The sequence below is a fragment of the Tachypleus tridentatus genome, chromosome 9 (genome assembly GCF_004210375.1).
Source record: "Tachypleus tridentatus isolate NWPU-2018 chromosome 9, ASM421037v1, whole genome shotgun sequence".
Lineage (NCBI taxonomy): Eukaryota > Metazoa > Arthropoda > Merostomata > Xiphosura > Limulidae > Tachypleus > Tachypleus tridentatus.
In genome coordinates, this window is record NC_134833.1 from 134,954,879 (window position 1) to 134,973,008 (window position 18,130).

Genomic DNA, 18,130 nt, shown 5'->3' on the forward strand with positions numbered 1-18,130 from the left:
GATCATATAAAATTTACAATGGAAACCAGTCAACATGCAATACCTTTCATGGACATTAAAATATACAAAGAAGGCCACAACTTACAAACAGATATTTATCACAAGGATACGGACTCATTTCACTATTTAGAATTTACATCTTGTCATCCAAGACCCACAAAGACTAATATTCCTTTCAACATGGTCCGGTACATATGTATCATAGTCTCAGATCCCAAAATAAAAGAACAAAGATTGCAAGAATTGTCAGTCCGCCTTCAACGAAGAAACTACCCAATAACTTTAATTGAGACGGGAATAGATCAGGCCAAAAATATACCAGCGGAAACCCTGAGGACAGTCAAACAAAGAGAAAACGATGACAAAAAAATTACATTTGTACAAACACACAATCCAAATAATCCAGATATTTACAAGACAATCCAAGCATCAAAGGAAATACTCCACGGATCAGAAAAAGAAAGTCTACAAAATTTAGTTAACGCAACTTGGGTGAAAAGCCAGAGACAAGCCCCTAATTTGAAAAGAATTCTTACAAATTCAGAGTTTAAGAAGTCAACCAAGGAAAACGGGGCCAAAAGATGCGGTCACCCACGTTGCAAAACATGTGAATTTATTCAGGAAAGCAAAGACTTAAAATTCAGAAGTTCAGGATAAACTTTTCATATCAACACAGAGATGGACTGTACATCAAAATATCTAATATATTGTATAAAATGTGCAGGTTGTGGATTGGATTATATTGGGTAGACCGGGGACCAATTAACGAACAGAATGACTGTCCACAGACAACAGATAAATCACCCATAATTGCGACAAATCGGACTGAGTAAACATTCAGACCAACGTACGAAGGAAAAACACCCGAAATTCAGTGTAATACCATTTTATAAAGTTGAAAAAGACTGTGAGCAAACCAGAAAAACTATAGAGAAATATTTTATTCATAAATATAAGCCGGAATTAAATGAAATTCCTCTAAAATAGTGGTATGACTAATTTTATGAAAACTTTAAAAATCACGTGACTCTGATGACGTTCTCATCATCAATCGAATAGAATAACGTTCTGTGTTTTCCTGCCATTTTATAATGCAGTGTGATCAGTGAAGCATGAAACACGTAACTGCAAATAAACGACCTTAGTACCGTCACGTGAAGCTTTAATTTCTATATCAAGCTCGTGATAAGTTCATTTTTACTTTTTGTGTGCGGTTATATATATATTATAACCCTAAATTTTTAAGCTAAAACAAAACACATTAAAATTAGACAAAATACACTACATTAAAAAAAAATCCTAGGATACAAGCTATAAGTTGTGATTATAAAATGTATCCTAGCTTTTGCAGGTTACCCGAAGTAGGACCCACATTGCGGTGGGGATACACCGTCTATCAGTCATTCGCCAGTCTCACATAAAGAAGAAAGGTAAAGGAATAGCAATAGAAATTGGGAGAGCGAGATGTGGGTGCTCAAGGCCTGGCCAAGCGCGTAAGGCGTGCGATTCGTAATCCGAGGGTCGCGGGTTCGCGCTAAACATGCTCGCCCTCCCAGCCGTGGGGGCGTTATAATGTGACGGTCAATCCCACTATTCGTTGGTAAAAGAGTAGCCCAAGAGTTGGCGGTGGGTGGTGATGACTAGCTGTCTTCCCTCTAGTCTTACACTGCTAAATTAGGGACAGCTAGCACAGATAGCCCTCAAGTAGCTTTGTGCGAAATTAAAAAAAAACAACAAAACAATGTGGGTGCTCATGCCCACAACGTCTCACATCTATATCGCTCTTCACTACCTGCAGACAGCTGTGGGAAAGTGAGTGCTCTCCCAAGTTAAAATAAAAATAATATAAACATAAAAGAATGGAAAAAAAATAAGTAAAAATTAGGTGCTACCATTTGGGGACAAGTAAGATGAAACTTACCTCTTAAAGTTAGCATTCCTGTCCCAATACATATATATGTACACATACATTATATTTTGAAGCCTCAAGATGTCGTTACTGTTCATGATCGCCAAATCTGGTTGTTCTAGACACGATGATCATATAACTTGAAAGTAGCTTAGCCCTGCAGAATATTTTCTATTGCAAAAGACTCCATCATGTGACTACCATGCCCCAAGCAACAACTTTTTTACTCTTGTGTCATTTTTCCACATGGAGATCACTTTCAATTATATTGCATACTGTTACCTGGGGTACATAGATGACTTTTGCAACCGTTACTCGTGCTTGTTGATTTTCGACCGTTATGAAATACTACACTTTACTTGCCATGGCTGAGACATAACTTGTTGCAGATCTAATTCTGGTTGATCCTGATATTCCAAGGTGATCCATATTCCTTAGTTTTTTTTAATGGCATTAAGTATAAGGGATATACTCACCTTTAAAGTTATAAATCTCTGATTTGAACAAATATTTAGAATCTAATGTATTAATATTTTGCAATTGAAAGGACTGTCACATACAATTCCCAAACAGTAATAAATGTTCAGTAGCATTTTACAACCTATGTAGCAACAAACAATATTAAAATGTAGTTCCGACACATTCTGTTCCATTGCAATTTTATATCGATTGTAGTTGTCATGACTTTTAAATTGGATATTCAAAATCACGAATATAATGCATTTAACCCTATGATAAATATTTGTCTTTAAGTTATTTTATCATTTTCTTACAATAGATGTTAATGCTAAATCTCACTAGCAAGAATAAAGTAAATAACTGTGCAACTTTTAAAGGGTGTTGTTAGGGCAAATGTCTTGATCGAAATCACAGCTTCTAATCAACTAAATAACTTAGGTCTTCTGTATACTTTAAGAACTGCTTAATTCAACTTTATTGGATCGAATAGTTGTTAAGATTGGTATAAGTTCTCAAATACAGATTAAACTACATGGTTGAAAAATCCGTCACGCAATAAAGTTATAGAACAGTGGAAAGAATTGTCAGACGATATGTAGCTGATGAAGAGGAAAACATAACTGGAATAATCTAATCATGTGAATTGATTTGGTTATTTAAAATACCGAAAATAGGAAAAAAACAAACAAAACAGAGAGGCTTATAGAAAATTATATGAAGTTAATGTACGAGTAGTTACCTGGATAGATGATTTTGCCATTCAAAACAACTTTAAAAATTAGCATTTAAAGAATTGCATGCATCTATAATCTTGAAGTTGAATGATGAGTATTATTGTAAACTATGTTTTTTTTAAATTTAATACTGTTTGCTAGAGGGAGTTTTAGAATATGGTAATAATAATATGATACAAATTTCCATGTGTTTGCATTTGATGTGATGTGCATGACATTTCAAATTTTTTAGATACATGGGACTGGAAATAAAAATATCATATAGAAATTATCAGAGAGTTCATCAGTAACTCAGTCAGTGATTAGATATTAATGAGCCTGTGTTAGTCAGCCAGTTTTCAGTTGTGTTGTCACTTCAATGGGAGAGACATTCAACAATTACCCTGTAGAACTTGTACATTACAGCAAATAAATAAACTGATTTCACCACCTTATTTAAGTGGAATGAACTTTGCATTAGTTTTACCAAATAATCAAAAGTGACCTGTCAATGACAGGAACTGTTACAGCAAGATTATGTTGTATAAGGTAACATTTCAAATGTATGCAGTTCTAATTGTAATCTCAAACCTAAGCTAAAGGATAGATTTTTGTGTATAAATCAACACTTCCATGAAAAAGTAACAAGAAATCTGAACATAGCCTCATTAAATGAAGTGTTTTATGCCTGTATAGTAAAGTTGTATAGTTTTTGAACATAACTATTCCAATGTCCCTAAAACCCCAAAGTGTAGAGCTCGTTTTATGGTAACACAAATCTTGATCCCTTAAATTCAGTTTGAGCATGCCACACCAAATCAAAACAGAATTGTTCTTCTAAAGCAGTCAGTATATAAAAGTGTAACAATTTAAACAGAACACAGGTGACATGTTCTCCTTGGTTTGGAAAAACTAATGTAATTCAACCTTAAGCATCTGAAACTTGATTTAACATCAATGAAGAGCTGGAAAGGTTTAAGCAGTAAACATCTTCAGTTTACATGACTTATATAACTTATGTCAAGCGTGTTAATTTTCAAAGGTTTATGAGCTTTAAGTGCTTAAACCTCAACAAAAATGATTCTGGTAAATGCCGAAAACTTTAGAAAATGGTATTAAGAGTATACATATGTGTACTTATGTATATAGATCTAAACCTAGAGTACAAGAAAATGGTATTAAGAGTATACATATGTGTACTTATGTATATAGATCTAAACCTAGAGTACAAGAAAATGGATTTTGTATATACTTCAACAGTTTAAGTACTAAACTATAATTTTCAATGGAAAATTAAAACAATTTTAAGATCAATTCCCACAAACATCTATATCAATACGAGTTCCTCAAAAGCTATATACAGATGTTCTAACGAAATACTAATGTGGGTTTCTGTTCAACAAATAGTAGAATGAAACCTGAAAAGATGGTTATCAATACAACTTTACACAAAAATCATAAACTGGATTCTTTTTGATAGATAGCTCAGTTACCTGGGCCAAAAAGGGTTACAGCTTACAACATGCAGTCTTAGGTACTTTCTATATCACTGTGTATAACAATTGTTTGGTGTAAATCACCAAAGTATCTTTTTGAAGTTCTGTATAAAAGCATTTTATTAAAATAATTACATATTTCAAGACAAGCTTTATGGACATTTGGCCTAGATCTACACAACAATTATTCTAATTGTGTATATATATATACACACACACACACACCAAACATATTTAACATAAACTGTTATACAACTTGCAATGAAGATGAATTCCTGTGTTCTACCATAGGAAGAAGTAATCAACACTGTGAAACAGTAGTGAAAACCTATCTTTATAATTTGCAGAACTTGTTTGGTAGTTTGTTTAATGAGGTGAGGCTAAAGACCCTACAGTACAGGAAACCAAAGTTATTTCTCCATCATATACTTAACTAGTTTTGCTGTGAAATGAAGAAAAAAATGTATGGAAAAATAAATAGTTAAAATAAACAATAGTGTATAAATATAAGTGGTTATATGATTCATCTTGTATGGCTATTAAAACGAATATAGCAACATTCAAAACCAAACAAGTCATCTGTTATACAAGATTGGTACAAACAACAGTTAGTTAAAAATGCAGATATTTTAATATGTTTGGCCTAATATTGCCTGTGTGCGAGCCACATAAAAATGTTTTTAATTTAAATTTGTTTACTCTTAACATACAGGCTATCAGTTTTGTTTGCTTGGGATTTTGTTCAAAGCTACACCAGGGCTATGTGCTATAGCCATCCCTAATGTAACAGTTAAAGACAAGAGAGAAGGCAACCAGTCACTACCAACCACTCTTGGGCTTTACCAATCCTTTACCAATGATTAGTGGGATTTACTGTAACATTACAATTCTCCCATGGCTGAAAGGTCAAGCTTGTTTGATGGGATGAGGAATGGAACTTACAACCTGCAGATTGCAAGCCGAGACCCAAACCACATGGCCATGCTGGGCCCTCCAGTCTATTGAGTCAATGAGATTTAATTTGGGGGAGTGGATAGGCTAGAGAGTGTGTCACAGTTTCTGGTATTCAAGTTAAAGCACAAAAATTAAAGTACTCCATTAGCAGGTTTGATCTGTTAAGGTAAAAAAAAAAAAAAAAAAAAACACTCCCAAGGAAATTACTTTCCAACAGTGTTCAACCACGAAAACGTAAATTTTATGTGTTTACCCACACTTTGTTCATCTTAAACAAAACAGTCTAATTGTTCATGTTCAGACGGGTACCATATTATAGCCACCTTACAACAGCAAGTAAGCTTCAATAAACCTTCCTTTTCTGACAAAAGTCACATAACCAGTTTAAAAAAAAAAACTGATCAATCAAATATTGTATTAAGTAGCACATGTACCAACTACTGTGTTTGTATGGGAATTTGGATGATGGTATGGGTTTTATTCTAACACAGCTTGGAAGTTATTGTAAATTGGTGGACAATTCACTTCAGATTCCATATATCACAAGGAGTTTCACATCTGTTTCTACTGAGATTAAAAAAAAAAGAGAGTACCAGAAACTTTTGTTTGTGAATTAACTTACCAAATATTATCCATAGATTGCAGACTGGATGTTAAGAGTATATTTTATGTTTAATGATACAAATTATGTTACTAATAGTAGCACTCAGTGAACAACAGTGTAGGTATTTAACTTTGCATTTAGTATTTACATATACAAGTACACATCACTTGAAAGATGTCCAGAAATAACAGAATGTAAGTTTTATTTTTTAAATTTCTTAATCTTCCTCAATTTTTTCATCGGTGGCTCCTTCGATTCTTCTTCTGGTTTCTTGATTACACTAAGTAAAAACAAAACAAAAAAAGCTTATGGTTACTTTTGTAAACACTTTCTCTTGAATAACTGTCTTTATAGCAACTATCCTGCTAGTCTTCAAATAACGTGTGCAATTCTCTATACAGTAGTTTAAGAGTAAAGGTAACAGTAAAGAAAACTTTCTCCCTATAGGAAGATGCACATTACCCCAACAACTAAACACAAATTATCTCTCACAGCTACTTACACACAAACGTTACACTACAAACACACACAATTTAGGGCAAATGAAGCAGATGACTGTACTTGATTGCACAATAGCTAACGATTTTAGAAAGCAAGAGTTCTGGAGTAAGTATGTTGTGAAAAAGCTCATCTACTTAATGACTACTATTTCGCCCTCTTTATGTTAAATCTAAACAATCTTAAGTTTGGGAATTTAAAGATTCAAGAGTAATGAAATGAGTAATAAACTGGAATTCTTTGTAGTAAGACAGATTAAATGTGGTATTAAAGTTTAAATGTCTAGTTGGTGTTATGGTAAACTTACCTATAAATAAAAGACTCAAATGTACAATTTTATGACAGCTTTTTACGATTTTCTTGGTTAGTTTAAGCAGATCTTCCAAAATAATCCTGTCTTTCCTTTTAGTTATACAACTGGCTATATGTACTGTGCTCACTGAATTTTAAAAGTAAGATTTATCTTTAACGTAATTGCTGAAAATTGAGTTCTGATTGATTTGATTTTTGAATTTCAAGCAAAGCTACACGAGATCTATCTGCGCTAGCCGTCCCTAATTTGGTAGTGTAAGACTAGAGAGATGGCAACTAGTCATCACCAGCCACCACCAACTCTCGGGCTACTATTTTACCAATGAATAGTGGGGTTGACCGTCAAATTATAACGTCCCCATGCCTGAAAGGGCGAGCATGTTTGGTACAACGGGGATTCAAACCTGCGACCCTCAGATTACGTGTCAAGTGCCTTAACCCACCTGGCCATGCTGGGCCCAAAATCTGGTTCATTCACAAGACTTTTTGGAGGTTAAACATATAATATGAAGTAAGCTGATAAAGCTAAAAGGAAATATAATTGTTTAATTGACATACATATCAATTAAAAGATCTACAATAGCACCAGACAGCTTCCAGTTCACTAAACAAAAAGAAAACAGGAAGTATAAGTATCCTTAAATATACACAAGATAAAAGTAGAAAACAACCTACGGACACAGAATTAATAAAAAACACTAATACAATTTAAAGGTTGAACAAACTGTAAACAGAAGAGAACATATAAAAGGCAGTGGATATGAAGTTAAGATAAGAAACAAAAAATAATTAAGAAGACCTAGTTGAAAGTGGAAGAAGACATTCAATTCACTGTCTTCTACGGGTGTTCAGAAAGTCACTGTGCAGTTTTGTCTGTTAATAAATATATAAGTGCATAGTGACTTTCCGAACACCCTGTATAAGCATATTTTTTCATTAAAATTTTTTAAAATTCAAAAATAATGCCTGAATTCAAAAGTTTGATATAATTGTAAAAGAAGTTAGAAACAGCTTTCAGAAAAGAAAAGAAAAATCCTAAATTTCAAGGTCTATAAGTAAAAATACATATCACACTTTCATAGATGAGGCAACTAAACACAGTTACAATTATTTTTAGCTAATCAAAAAGAATGAAGTAGATCTGAACCAGTGCAGCAAGTGATGAACTAAGACTACACTCTTATTTGCAATTTATTTAATTATAACTTGGATCAATGACACACAAATATATTGCTTCTATTTCACTTTAAATGTTAGGCAAGGCACAGTAAGAGGTAGGTAGCACATTATGTAAGCTAGAGAAGGTAGAAAAGAGTAAACTAAGTGAATCTAATCAGACTTTCATTCAAAAATATACACATTACTAAAAGAAATAAATTATACACTCTTTATAAATACATCCTTGAGCCTTATAACAAACGTAAAAAAACATTCTCACCTCTTGATAGAAACTAATGTTTTTGAAGAACTCTGTAGTGCTTTCTCCCATTCATGTTCAGAACCTTTGATTGAGTACTGAGAAAAATTCACATCCTTCAACTTTCTTTTTTCTTCTTCTTGCTTAGCACGAATTTCTCTAGCTGCTTCTTCCTGTGAAATGATGTCCAATTTGCCTTATTGTTATCTCCAAATATAAATTACACAAAAGAAACAAGTACCATGCAAATTTTCAGTTTAGTTATGGATCTATAAAAATATTTTACTTGTCTAGGTTTGTTTAAGAGTTGCTAAATTTGCCAAATTAAGTTTAACGATTCCTCAGAATAACCAATAAATAAGAACTGACTTTATCATACACAAACAAAGTGATGAAAAACTCGTGTTACATTTTCAAAAAGAAACCCATCTTAAACATTGAAAAAGCAAAACAATGGCTGTTCATTTTATATTATTAGTTCTGTAATATGTAACCACTACCCATTATTATTTTTATAATACACGTTAAGAACGGTTGCATATCTGCAAACATTGTAACCTCTAATAAAACTAGGTTTTATCTCCTATAACCCCCCCACTCCACAAATAAAAGAAACATTCATTAGAAATCTTTTATTTTACTAAAGTTGTTTATGGAAATCAACCAGGACAAAACAATGTCCCTACATATTTGTTTGCTTTGTCAGATTTTGCATTAAGGTACATGACGTTTATCCCTACTTACAGTATCTAATTTTGATAGACTAGAAGGAAAGAATCGAGTCAACAACACTTACTGCCAAACATTGGGCTACTCTTGTCAGATGAAATGCGAGATTTCATGAGTCTTAAGCAGTGCCCACTACCCTGAAATAATCCTTTATTTTAGGAAGAGAACAATGAAGGATGAACATCAGAACTAGAGTTCCATGGTCTACCATGCTAACCACTGATCTGTTCTCACCACTCCCATATTTTATACAGCTGTGATTTATTATAAGCAAAACTTAAAAAAATGTTTATAAGACATGAAACTTGTACTCAGATTATATTTTTTTTTACATAGCAAGTGTGTTGAAATATACCAATGATTAATATTGTAGATTTGTGAAGCTTTTATGATTCAACAATTTGTATTTTGATATAAAAAAATCCAAATATAAACCTCTGTAACTGAAGAATTGAAATTCTGTGCAAACTATTAAAGACACAGCTTTTATACAAAGTATGTAGAAATATAGCTCTTTGATTAAAAATATTCTTTGCATTCACATATGCTAAGGTAATAAGCATTGTACTTTAAAAATATGCAGAGAAACACAAACTACACCAGTAATTCAAAGTAAAAGTTAGGAGCAGTCACAGTGGCCACACCATCTTACCTGCAACAGTCAAACACATGTACTGATTAACTCTTTTTTTTCTTTCTGGATTCTCAAATTAAATTATGCAACCTTTCTTTATAAAATGTTTGAGGCTGGAGACCCTGTTCTTGACCCTCTAATCTGGCAGAAGGCTAGTTACTTTGCACATTCAGATGATGGAGGGAATAATGTTGTTTGATGATGATATGCCAAAGGATAGCAGTTAGCAGGGCTTGAGCTATCTGATGAAGATTTATTTGTACTGGTTTGGAAAATGGACGTAACAAAGAAAGAGAACATTCACGTATCATCCTCATCAGTTATACAACAAAAGGTACTGATATTAACTAGAAGATTTCTGTTGATGATGTGGCCAACCATAACTTGGTCAGTTTTTGTTTGATTTGAGAACTGTAAGTTGTAGCCATCATGTCTTATCATATGCTTCTGTCATGTCAAGTTTCACTAAAATCAGATGAATCTTATTTTTTTACATCCAATCCCTACCACCAAGGTGCTTCTTGTTAAGGGACAAATTCTAGGTTAATGTGTAATTTACAACAAGAAAATAGCATGCAAATGGTAAGCATATGATTCCTATCTAGCACTAAAGATGATATGTCATAAGAGTAAAATTGTGCAGCTGGTTTATTAAAACACAAAAACAAAACCAATCATATAGTAGATACTTATGATTTTAATTACTTCACTTGAAAGATAAACTTTCTGTATGTGCTTCCAATTCATAAAAATAAACATCAAGTCACATGTAGTAACCTCACATGCTGTGGACTGTCCTTGAAGCAGGTTCTATGCTGGTCAAGCAATTAACTAGTGGTCTGGAAGAAGATAAACTTACTGCAGAAAGTCTGACAAATAACAATGATTTTTAAATTTTAACATTTGGTGAGAAACTTTCATAGTAAAGAAATATGACATTCTTGATGCAATATTTTTAATTTACACAAATACGATATGTTGACACGTGCTAGCTTGACTTCATGTTAAATTATTAATAACAACGATCAAAGAACATACATTTTTAAACAACTCACATTTTGGTGATGAATATATTTAAGTTCTTTAATTTTGTTTGTGTAAGTTCAGTTTTTGTTAAGACATAAGGTCCTGTACATTTTGTTTCTAATTTATAAAATATGACTTAAATAGCTGTGGATCTTAGCAGTCAGTGTGTTGGACTATGAATCTGTGTGTTCATGATTTACATTCTGTTACCACGAAAATATGCTTTGGACTGTGGGTGTACTATGAGTGATGATCAAATTCTACTATTCAGTTAGACAAAAGTTAGCAATGAGTACTTTTGACTATTTGTCTTCCTTATGATCTATTGTTTCAAAGTTAGTGATGACTATGCTCAGACAGCTCTTGCATAGCTTTAAGTGGAATATCTGAAACAAGTATAACTTGATCACATATTGATAAAAGTTGCAGAAACCATTCAAATTTTTAAATATCTCTTTATACAGAAACAATGCAATACCATTTTGTATTCTAATAAACAAGAATGTAAAACCTAAAATACCAATGTTATAACTGAAATTCAAGTTAAGAAAAGCTTTATTTACAGACATATTTATACTGTTACAAATCTGTTTCTATTAAAATAATTAAAAACTACTTGTCTTAAAATAACTTGCAACCAGACAAATGTTCCAAACTTCTGCATTTTAATTCTATGATAACTTACAGCCTTATGAAAAACACCACTTGCTACTGTATTCTTAGCTCAATTCATCACATTTCATATGAAAGTTCTATATTCTCATTATTCATGAAGAAAACAGACATCCAAATCACACCACAGTACATAATATAAAAGTTGACTAATTATTCTAATAACTTACAGAAAACTTGGTTTGAAATTAACCCTGGTTTGCTTAATAGAACACTGAGTCACAAAACACAATTATCTTTAATTGTAACACAAAGAAATATTAATCTCAATGCCATAGATTTAAATCTGAAACCACAAAGTTCTGTAATAAGTTCTCTCTTATTTCGCAAAGAAATAAAAAACAAGTACATAAAAATCTTGTTAACTGACTTGAAATTTAATTTCTAAATTCCAGTGGATTGTTTTTGCTATTTAACATTTAGGATACGTGATTACGTAAGTTTGTAATACAGCTACTCAACTACACAACCAATAACCGATCATTTCTTCGATAGCTTTCTTTTTCCAGCTGCCCTGCTATTAAGCACCAACATGGGCACAAGTAGCAGTATTACAGTAACTATGTAAAAAAATCATATTTGGAGTTTATCAACAAATTTTTCCCTTTTGATTTGTTTGGGATGGAAACATTTACGGAAAAGTATGTTTTGTTTTTTGAAAAATCTACTCACTTAAACTATGTATAAAAAAATATTTAATGATACAGAATAACTCAGGTTCCACCATGTACGATATATTTGTATTCATAAACATTGTTTAGTACTAAATCCACTTTTCAATATTCTAAATTCTTTTCATTCTGTGACAATAATAAAAGGCATACAATAAAGGATGAAAATACTTTACCAGCTCTTGATCCATGGGTTGAGTGACAGGATTTAAAACAATATCTTTAGAAGTAGTTAAAGCATCTTCCACTGACTTTTCCATTATGCTGCTCAAGAACTGGCTTATTCTTCTCATAGCTCGGTTAAATAAACCTAAAATCTGTGTTGCAGGAAGATCAAGTTCTTGTGCTATGGTATCAACACACTTATACTGCAAACCTAGGGCTAACAAAATTGCCTGAAAGTAAGAAAAAAAGCAACTCAGAAAAGGGGCAAGAAGGTAAAAACTTTTATTGTTGTTAAAATTGAAACGTGACTTACAAATAATGCTCTGAACTTTTATAAGGACCCTTAAGCATCTAACATGAAAATCCAATGCTGATTTCTTTATAACAAATGATCTTTAGATGAAAGCTTGTAATAGACTAATACAGGCATGAAACATGGAAATCTGGAAGGGACTGATAAATCTGTCACAAAAAAACTGGCCAAGTAAATAATGGGATAATAGTCATACTCAACACAGTGAGTGGAAAACTTCCATGCAGAATAGGAAAATAGAAACAACATTTTTTGAGGAAAGTTTAACAAACAAAATAATTAAAAGGGGATCTTTATAAAATCATATATAAAATAGCACACTAAAAGCAACAAACCGACTGAGCTGGTGAGAGATGAACGTCCCCTAATTTCTCTAAGAAATACAACTTAGAAACAATTGGCAATAAATCCATGATCAAGTGATAATCCACTAGATTCTGTGAATAGAGCTCAAGACGCTTCAGATCATAAACATTCATGAATGTTTCCAATTCTTGTCTGGTTAACACTAAAACAGAAATGCAGTAATTAATAAAAAATAAGAGTAAAACTACTTGTTATTTAAGAACTAAAAATAAGTATGAAAAGTGTAACAAGTGAAAAATGTACATGAAATTGAAACGTGATTGGTACTGAAACACATTACGTATTGTAACTTTGAACCATATGCAAGATATGTAGTTACAATCAGTTATATTTGTTATAAGACAATAGTATTAAGCTTAGTGGATTTTTAAACACTGCATTTTTTCTGTTCCCTTAGTAGGAATTTGGACAGGAAAAAAAAATTTATATAATTGTATTTAAATCACACCATGTTCTCCACATATACTGTCAACAATGTAATGCATTTAAGACAGAACTCATCAGACTGGCTAAAGTACACCAAACACAGTAATGGTTGGAAGGAATACTACACATGTGAGTCATTTATTACAGTAACAACCATTAGAGTGTGAACCTTTTTCAAACTTGGAGAAGCATAATTAATTATATATCGGAAAACAACATAACAGTTACAAAATAATGCATAGTCAAATGAAACTCAGAACAAAAATCTTATTCAGCTATTCCATCCTTCTAACAGAATTTAAAAACTTGAATAGTGCAGATAGCCATTGTGTAGCTTTGCATGAAATAAAAAAACAAACAAAAAAAACTTGAAATCAAACTACTTAGTTACCAACTTTACACAGAATGACTATGTTAGATTTATTTCTTTTCAAACATAAAGATACACGATTTATTGATTTCAACTTTAAAAACATGTATTGGCATAACTGTACAATATCTTTAATGTTTTACCTGTTTCACTTTGTTTATCCTGAGATTTATTCTGTAGAATACTGAGTGCAAAGGAAGATGAAAATTTGCTGAACTGGTACCCAAGCAATGATAAAAAACGTCGTCGAAAGTCAAACCAATAAGAATGTAACCAGTTCGAGTTATCCAGATAATTTTCTGACTCATTTCCCAACATCTTCAACATAATGCATGAATGTTCACCAGTCAAGTCATTCTGGAATAAAATTAATTCAGGTGAGAAAAAATAAATGACATCTGATGAACCTTTTTTTTAATAAAAAAAATGTCTTGAATAATACAAGAGAAAATCTTCATTATGGGTATTATCATGTGAATTGAAAATGATGCTCCTATCACTTCTCACACTAAATATTTTGTTGTTTTTAACATTTGATTAATAATGTAGCCACTTTGGCTGGATTTTATATCAATATAATGTAGCACTAATATCAATCAAAACACTTTTCTGTAACTTATGCACCTGCTGTTTTGTATTGTACATGATACTGCAAAAGTATGATATAAGCATGCTATCAACATGTTATATTTTGTTACGTAAACAGGCCTGCAACGAACTTTCACCAAGTTCTGCCAAGTGTTGTTTTTCCTTAGATGTTGTACATGTTCAGAAGTCAATAATGGTTGGAATGCTGTGGTTTAAAACCTTTTGAATCACTTTTTCAAGTTGTCTTATAAATATTCTATTAGAGTAAGGTCTTTCAGTCATGTGAAGATGTTGATATTTCTCCCCTGAAAGGAGGCAGCTCTATACTGTTGGAACCCAAAGATTCAAGCAAGAATCATAGGATGTTAGAATACTCTGACATGGGCATTTAAAGGAGTTCACACTTTACAATCAATTCTAGCTCCAAATAAACAGACCACAACCCACATAATGAAATAGTTGATTCATTAATATCATGATCAAATTGTTCGCCTGATTGTCTGTTGACCCATACCAAGAAATCATTTCAAAAATTAATAGAGCAGCTCTACAACAACAGGTGACCAATCATAAATACTTCAACACTGTCATACATCCTACTTTACAAAATTCTGCTTTCTTGAAGTGATGCATGATTTGTGTACTTCAGCCCTTACACAACAACTACCTACAATGAGAGGACGTCACTCAACTCTCACAGATTGTGTTCATTCAAATATGACCACATCGGTACAGTAAAGTTACTGTAAATGATTTCTGGCACTTTAATGCAATCCTAAAAGTACGTACCTAATCACATTCCAACAGCAGTTTCTGCTGATCTGATCTTCTTTCATATTAAATATTGTCAAGCTTTCCTTATGCTGAACGGTTTCCTCACAACCAGCATTACTTCTTCCATGAGTGAAGCCAGTTGAGAAAGGATTAACAACCAAAAAAGATATTATGAATATCTTATTACTTTCTTTTTTTCTTGTTAAGCACAAATATACACAATGGGTAATCTGTGCTATGCCCACCACAGGTATCAAAACCTGATTTTTAGCATTGCAAGTCTGCAATTTTACCAGTGAGTCACTAGGGGGCTTAATTATTTTGCATAGCAATGCAAAATGATTTAGATCAATAAATTTTGGTAAAATATTGTTGCATTACACAATCATAAGAAATGGTTAACAAAAATTACAGAGATAGCATGATGCCTAAAGATGATACTCACTGCAGTTTGTCGTAAGTAGACAGGAACAAACTTATTTTTTCTCCAGAACCTAAAAGGAATTGAAACAGAAATTTAGGTTTATTTTTAAAATATAAATTTTTAATGATATATATAACTTAACTAATGGTTTCATTCATCCATTAAAAGTTTAGACTAGTGTTTTTATTGCAGTAAAATTGTAGAAAATTTATGATGACTATAGAACCCAAAATGTACAAATAACACAGTCAGCCTTGTTTATTTTGTCAAGTATCTATACTCATGCTATTTATGCAGTTTCAAAATATGTAAATACATAAAAATATAGTGAATTATTTATAAAAATTAGAGTACACAGAAACTGTTTATATCTTCTGAAAATTATATTCTCATATAAATGTTAAAAAAAACAACAGGTATTGAAAATATTACTTTTTACCTTAGTAGTTCAACAGTCAAACCAAAAGACACACCAATATAATCCAATCTTTGACGAGGACATTCACTGAGTTTCAATAAAAGTGGTGGGAGTGAGTTCTTTGGTAAAACATTTTCCTCAAGTAAAGAAACAGATTCTTCATTTATAGTAGTTATTTGATTTATTTCATTGTCATTTTTCACAGCAACATTCTCACTGCTAAGAATCATATTATGACCTTCATAATAATCCTGCAAGAGTTGAAGAGCACGACTTCCATAACCCATCTGAAATTTCAAGGGTTATGATGGTTAGATTCAGCAACTTTTAAAAAGTTTCAAAATGTAAAATATTTCTATATATAATAATGAACTGTATAACACAAGTACGGAGAAGTCAAGTGTGTGCGTTTTTCACAACAAAGCCACATCAGGCTATCTCCTATGTTGAGCCAGGAAAATCAAATCAGATTTTAGTATTGTAAATCAAGACTTACAGCTGTTTCATTGAGGAAGACAAGATGTCAAGATTAAACCATATAAGCATTAACTGTAAACAGCATAAATCTCTATAAATGAGCAAATTATATTTCCATACAATCTTTTTTTTTATAGGAGTGCATTTTTGCTTCCAGAATTTTCTAGTCATTGTGTACACCCAGTCCTAAATACAGATTATTATTTAAATAACAACAATAACAAATCTATTTACATCAAGATACACTTATCTATCTCAGCAGCATTAATGCTGTGATTCAATATGTACAGTTTAATATAAAGAAATGTCCCATAAACAATTGGAGTGATACCACAATATATAAATTGATTACCTTACAATGAAAGAACACAAAAACTAGACCTTTCTATCCCATGATGTTAACCAACTGGTTCCATTTATTATTTGATACATGATGCTGAGGATTTCACATATCAGTATTTTTTAATTAAAACATCAATAACAGTTTCATTAAAAAAATGATTTAAAACTCATATTTGCATATTAATGTCATGATTAACATTTACACTTTCTTACTAACAAACAGGTTTCTGATAACACTGATGCTATCACTCATCTACAGAAAACTTGAAGATTAGAACTAGATTCTATACTAATTTTAAAATGAAGGCAAAATCTACCTGTTGGTAGTCTGGATGTGTGGCTATCCTGACAATTCGAACACCTGATAAACTTGGAAATTCACTGTCTTGGAACTAAGTGACAATTAAAAATATTACCATGAATTTAAAAACAAAATCCAATGTTCACAGCATTATAGCTCTTCAAAGTATATAGAGATGACACATAGTGCTCAGATAATCTAGTGCTAAAACAGTTTGATAATTCTGTCACATTTACTACATCAAATTTGTTATACACCATGTTCTATAACACTGTTACGAAGCAGGAAATACACACAGAATATTTATAGTTTAAACACAATTATAGAATTTCTGTAGTGCTTAATTTGCAGCAAAATTGATGTTTCATATTTCTAACACTACTGAATTACTTTCATTCTTGAGATTGCCTACCTGTTGTGACACAGTCCAAGGTATAAGGTCTCCTGAGGCTCGCATACCTCTAGATAAACTGTTCATGACTGTTGATTTAGAAATTTCTCCTTCTAAACACACCTGAACAAAAAGCAACTAAATATTTACAAATTCTTTACAACAACCTTGAAAAAGCTGCAAAGGTGAAATACTGGTTAAATAAAAATTAATTTATACGTATCTAGAGTGTAATGATTGTTTGTTCTAAATATTTTTATCAAAATGTGTAAATATAACCTTTGTCAGCTTAGATTCTTAAGCATATTTCATGAAATACAACATTTCTTAAAACATAACCAAACTTTTCATCACACAAAATGAACAGAAAAAATTAATTTCACTTTTTATTAAATCATTTTAATCTTCAGAAAGGTCTTTTTATTATCGCTCCAAGTTTTACTTATTCATATGGTAGCACTAAAATTAAAGCCACAAATGTGCTACTAAAATATTTTTTTTATTCTGCTGAGTGTTAGAAGGTTCTGACACTCTATAATCACACTATTTCAGGCAATTCAATGATAATAATAATAAAAAAAAAAGAGTCATCAGGCAGGCTCTTCAAAATTCCACCAATACTGAATTATTTTGCTCAATAAATTCAGGACACTATATAAACTAAAGCAACAGTTGTCATTG

The 18,130-nt window shown here is 31.9% G+C and overlaps 1 protein-coding gene across 1 annotated transcript in view; it reads right to left on the bottom strand.

The window, feature by feature from the left end:
* Positions 1–6,253: 6,253 nt before the first annotated feature.
* The window catches only part of l(1)G0020 (RNA cytidine acetyltransferase l(1)G0020), a 40,241-nt gene continuing 28,364 nt past the window's right edge, over positions 6,254–18,130 (bottom strand). Inside the window, exons 11-19 of the mRNA XM_076457387.1 lie at positions 17,471–17,572; positions 17,075–17,149; positions 15,960–16,225; positions 15,542–15,590; positions 13,878–14,091; positions 12,908–13,080; positions 12,271–12,489; positions 8,384–8,535; positions 6,254–6,415 (exon numbers count right to left, since the gene is read on the bottom strand). Coding sequence (XP_076313502.1) covers positions 6,337–6,415; positions 8,384–8,535; positions 12,271–12,489; positions 12,908–13,080; positions 13,878–14,091; positions 15,542–15,590; positions 15,960–16,225; positions 17,075–17,149; positions 17,471–17,572 — 1,329 coding nt within the window. The 3' untranslated portion in view covers positions 6,254–6,336. The remainder of the gene's footprint in view (positions 6,416–8,383; positions 8,536–12,270; positions 12,490–12,907; positions 13,081–13,877; positions 14,092–15,541; positions 15,591–15,959; positions 16,226–17,074; positions 17,150–17,470; positions 17,573–18,130) is intronic.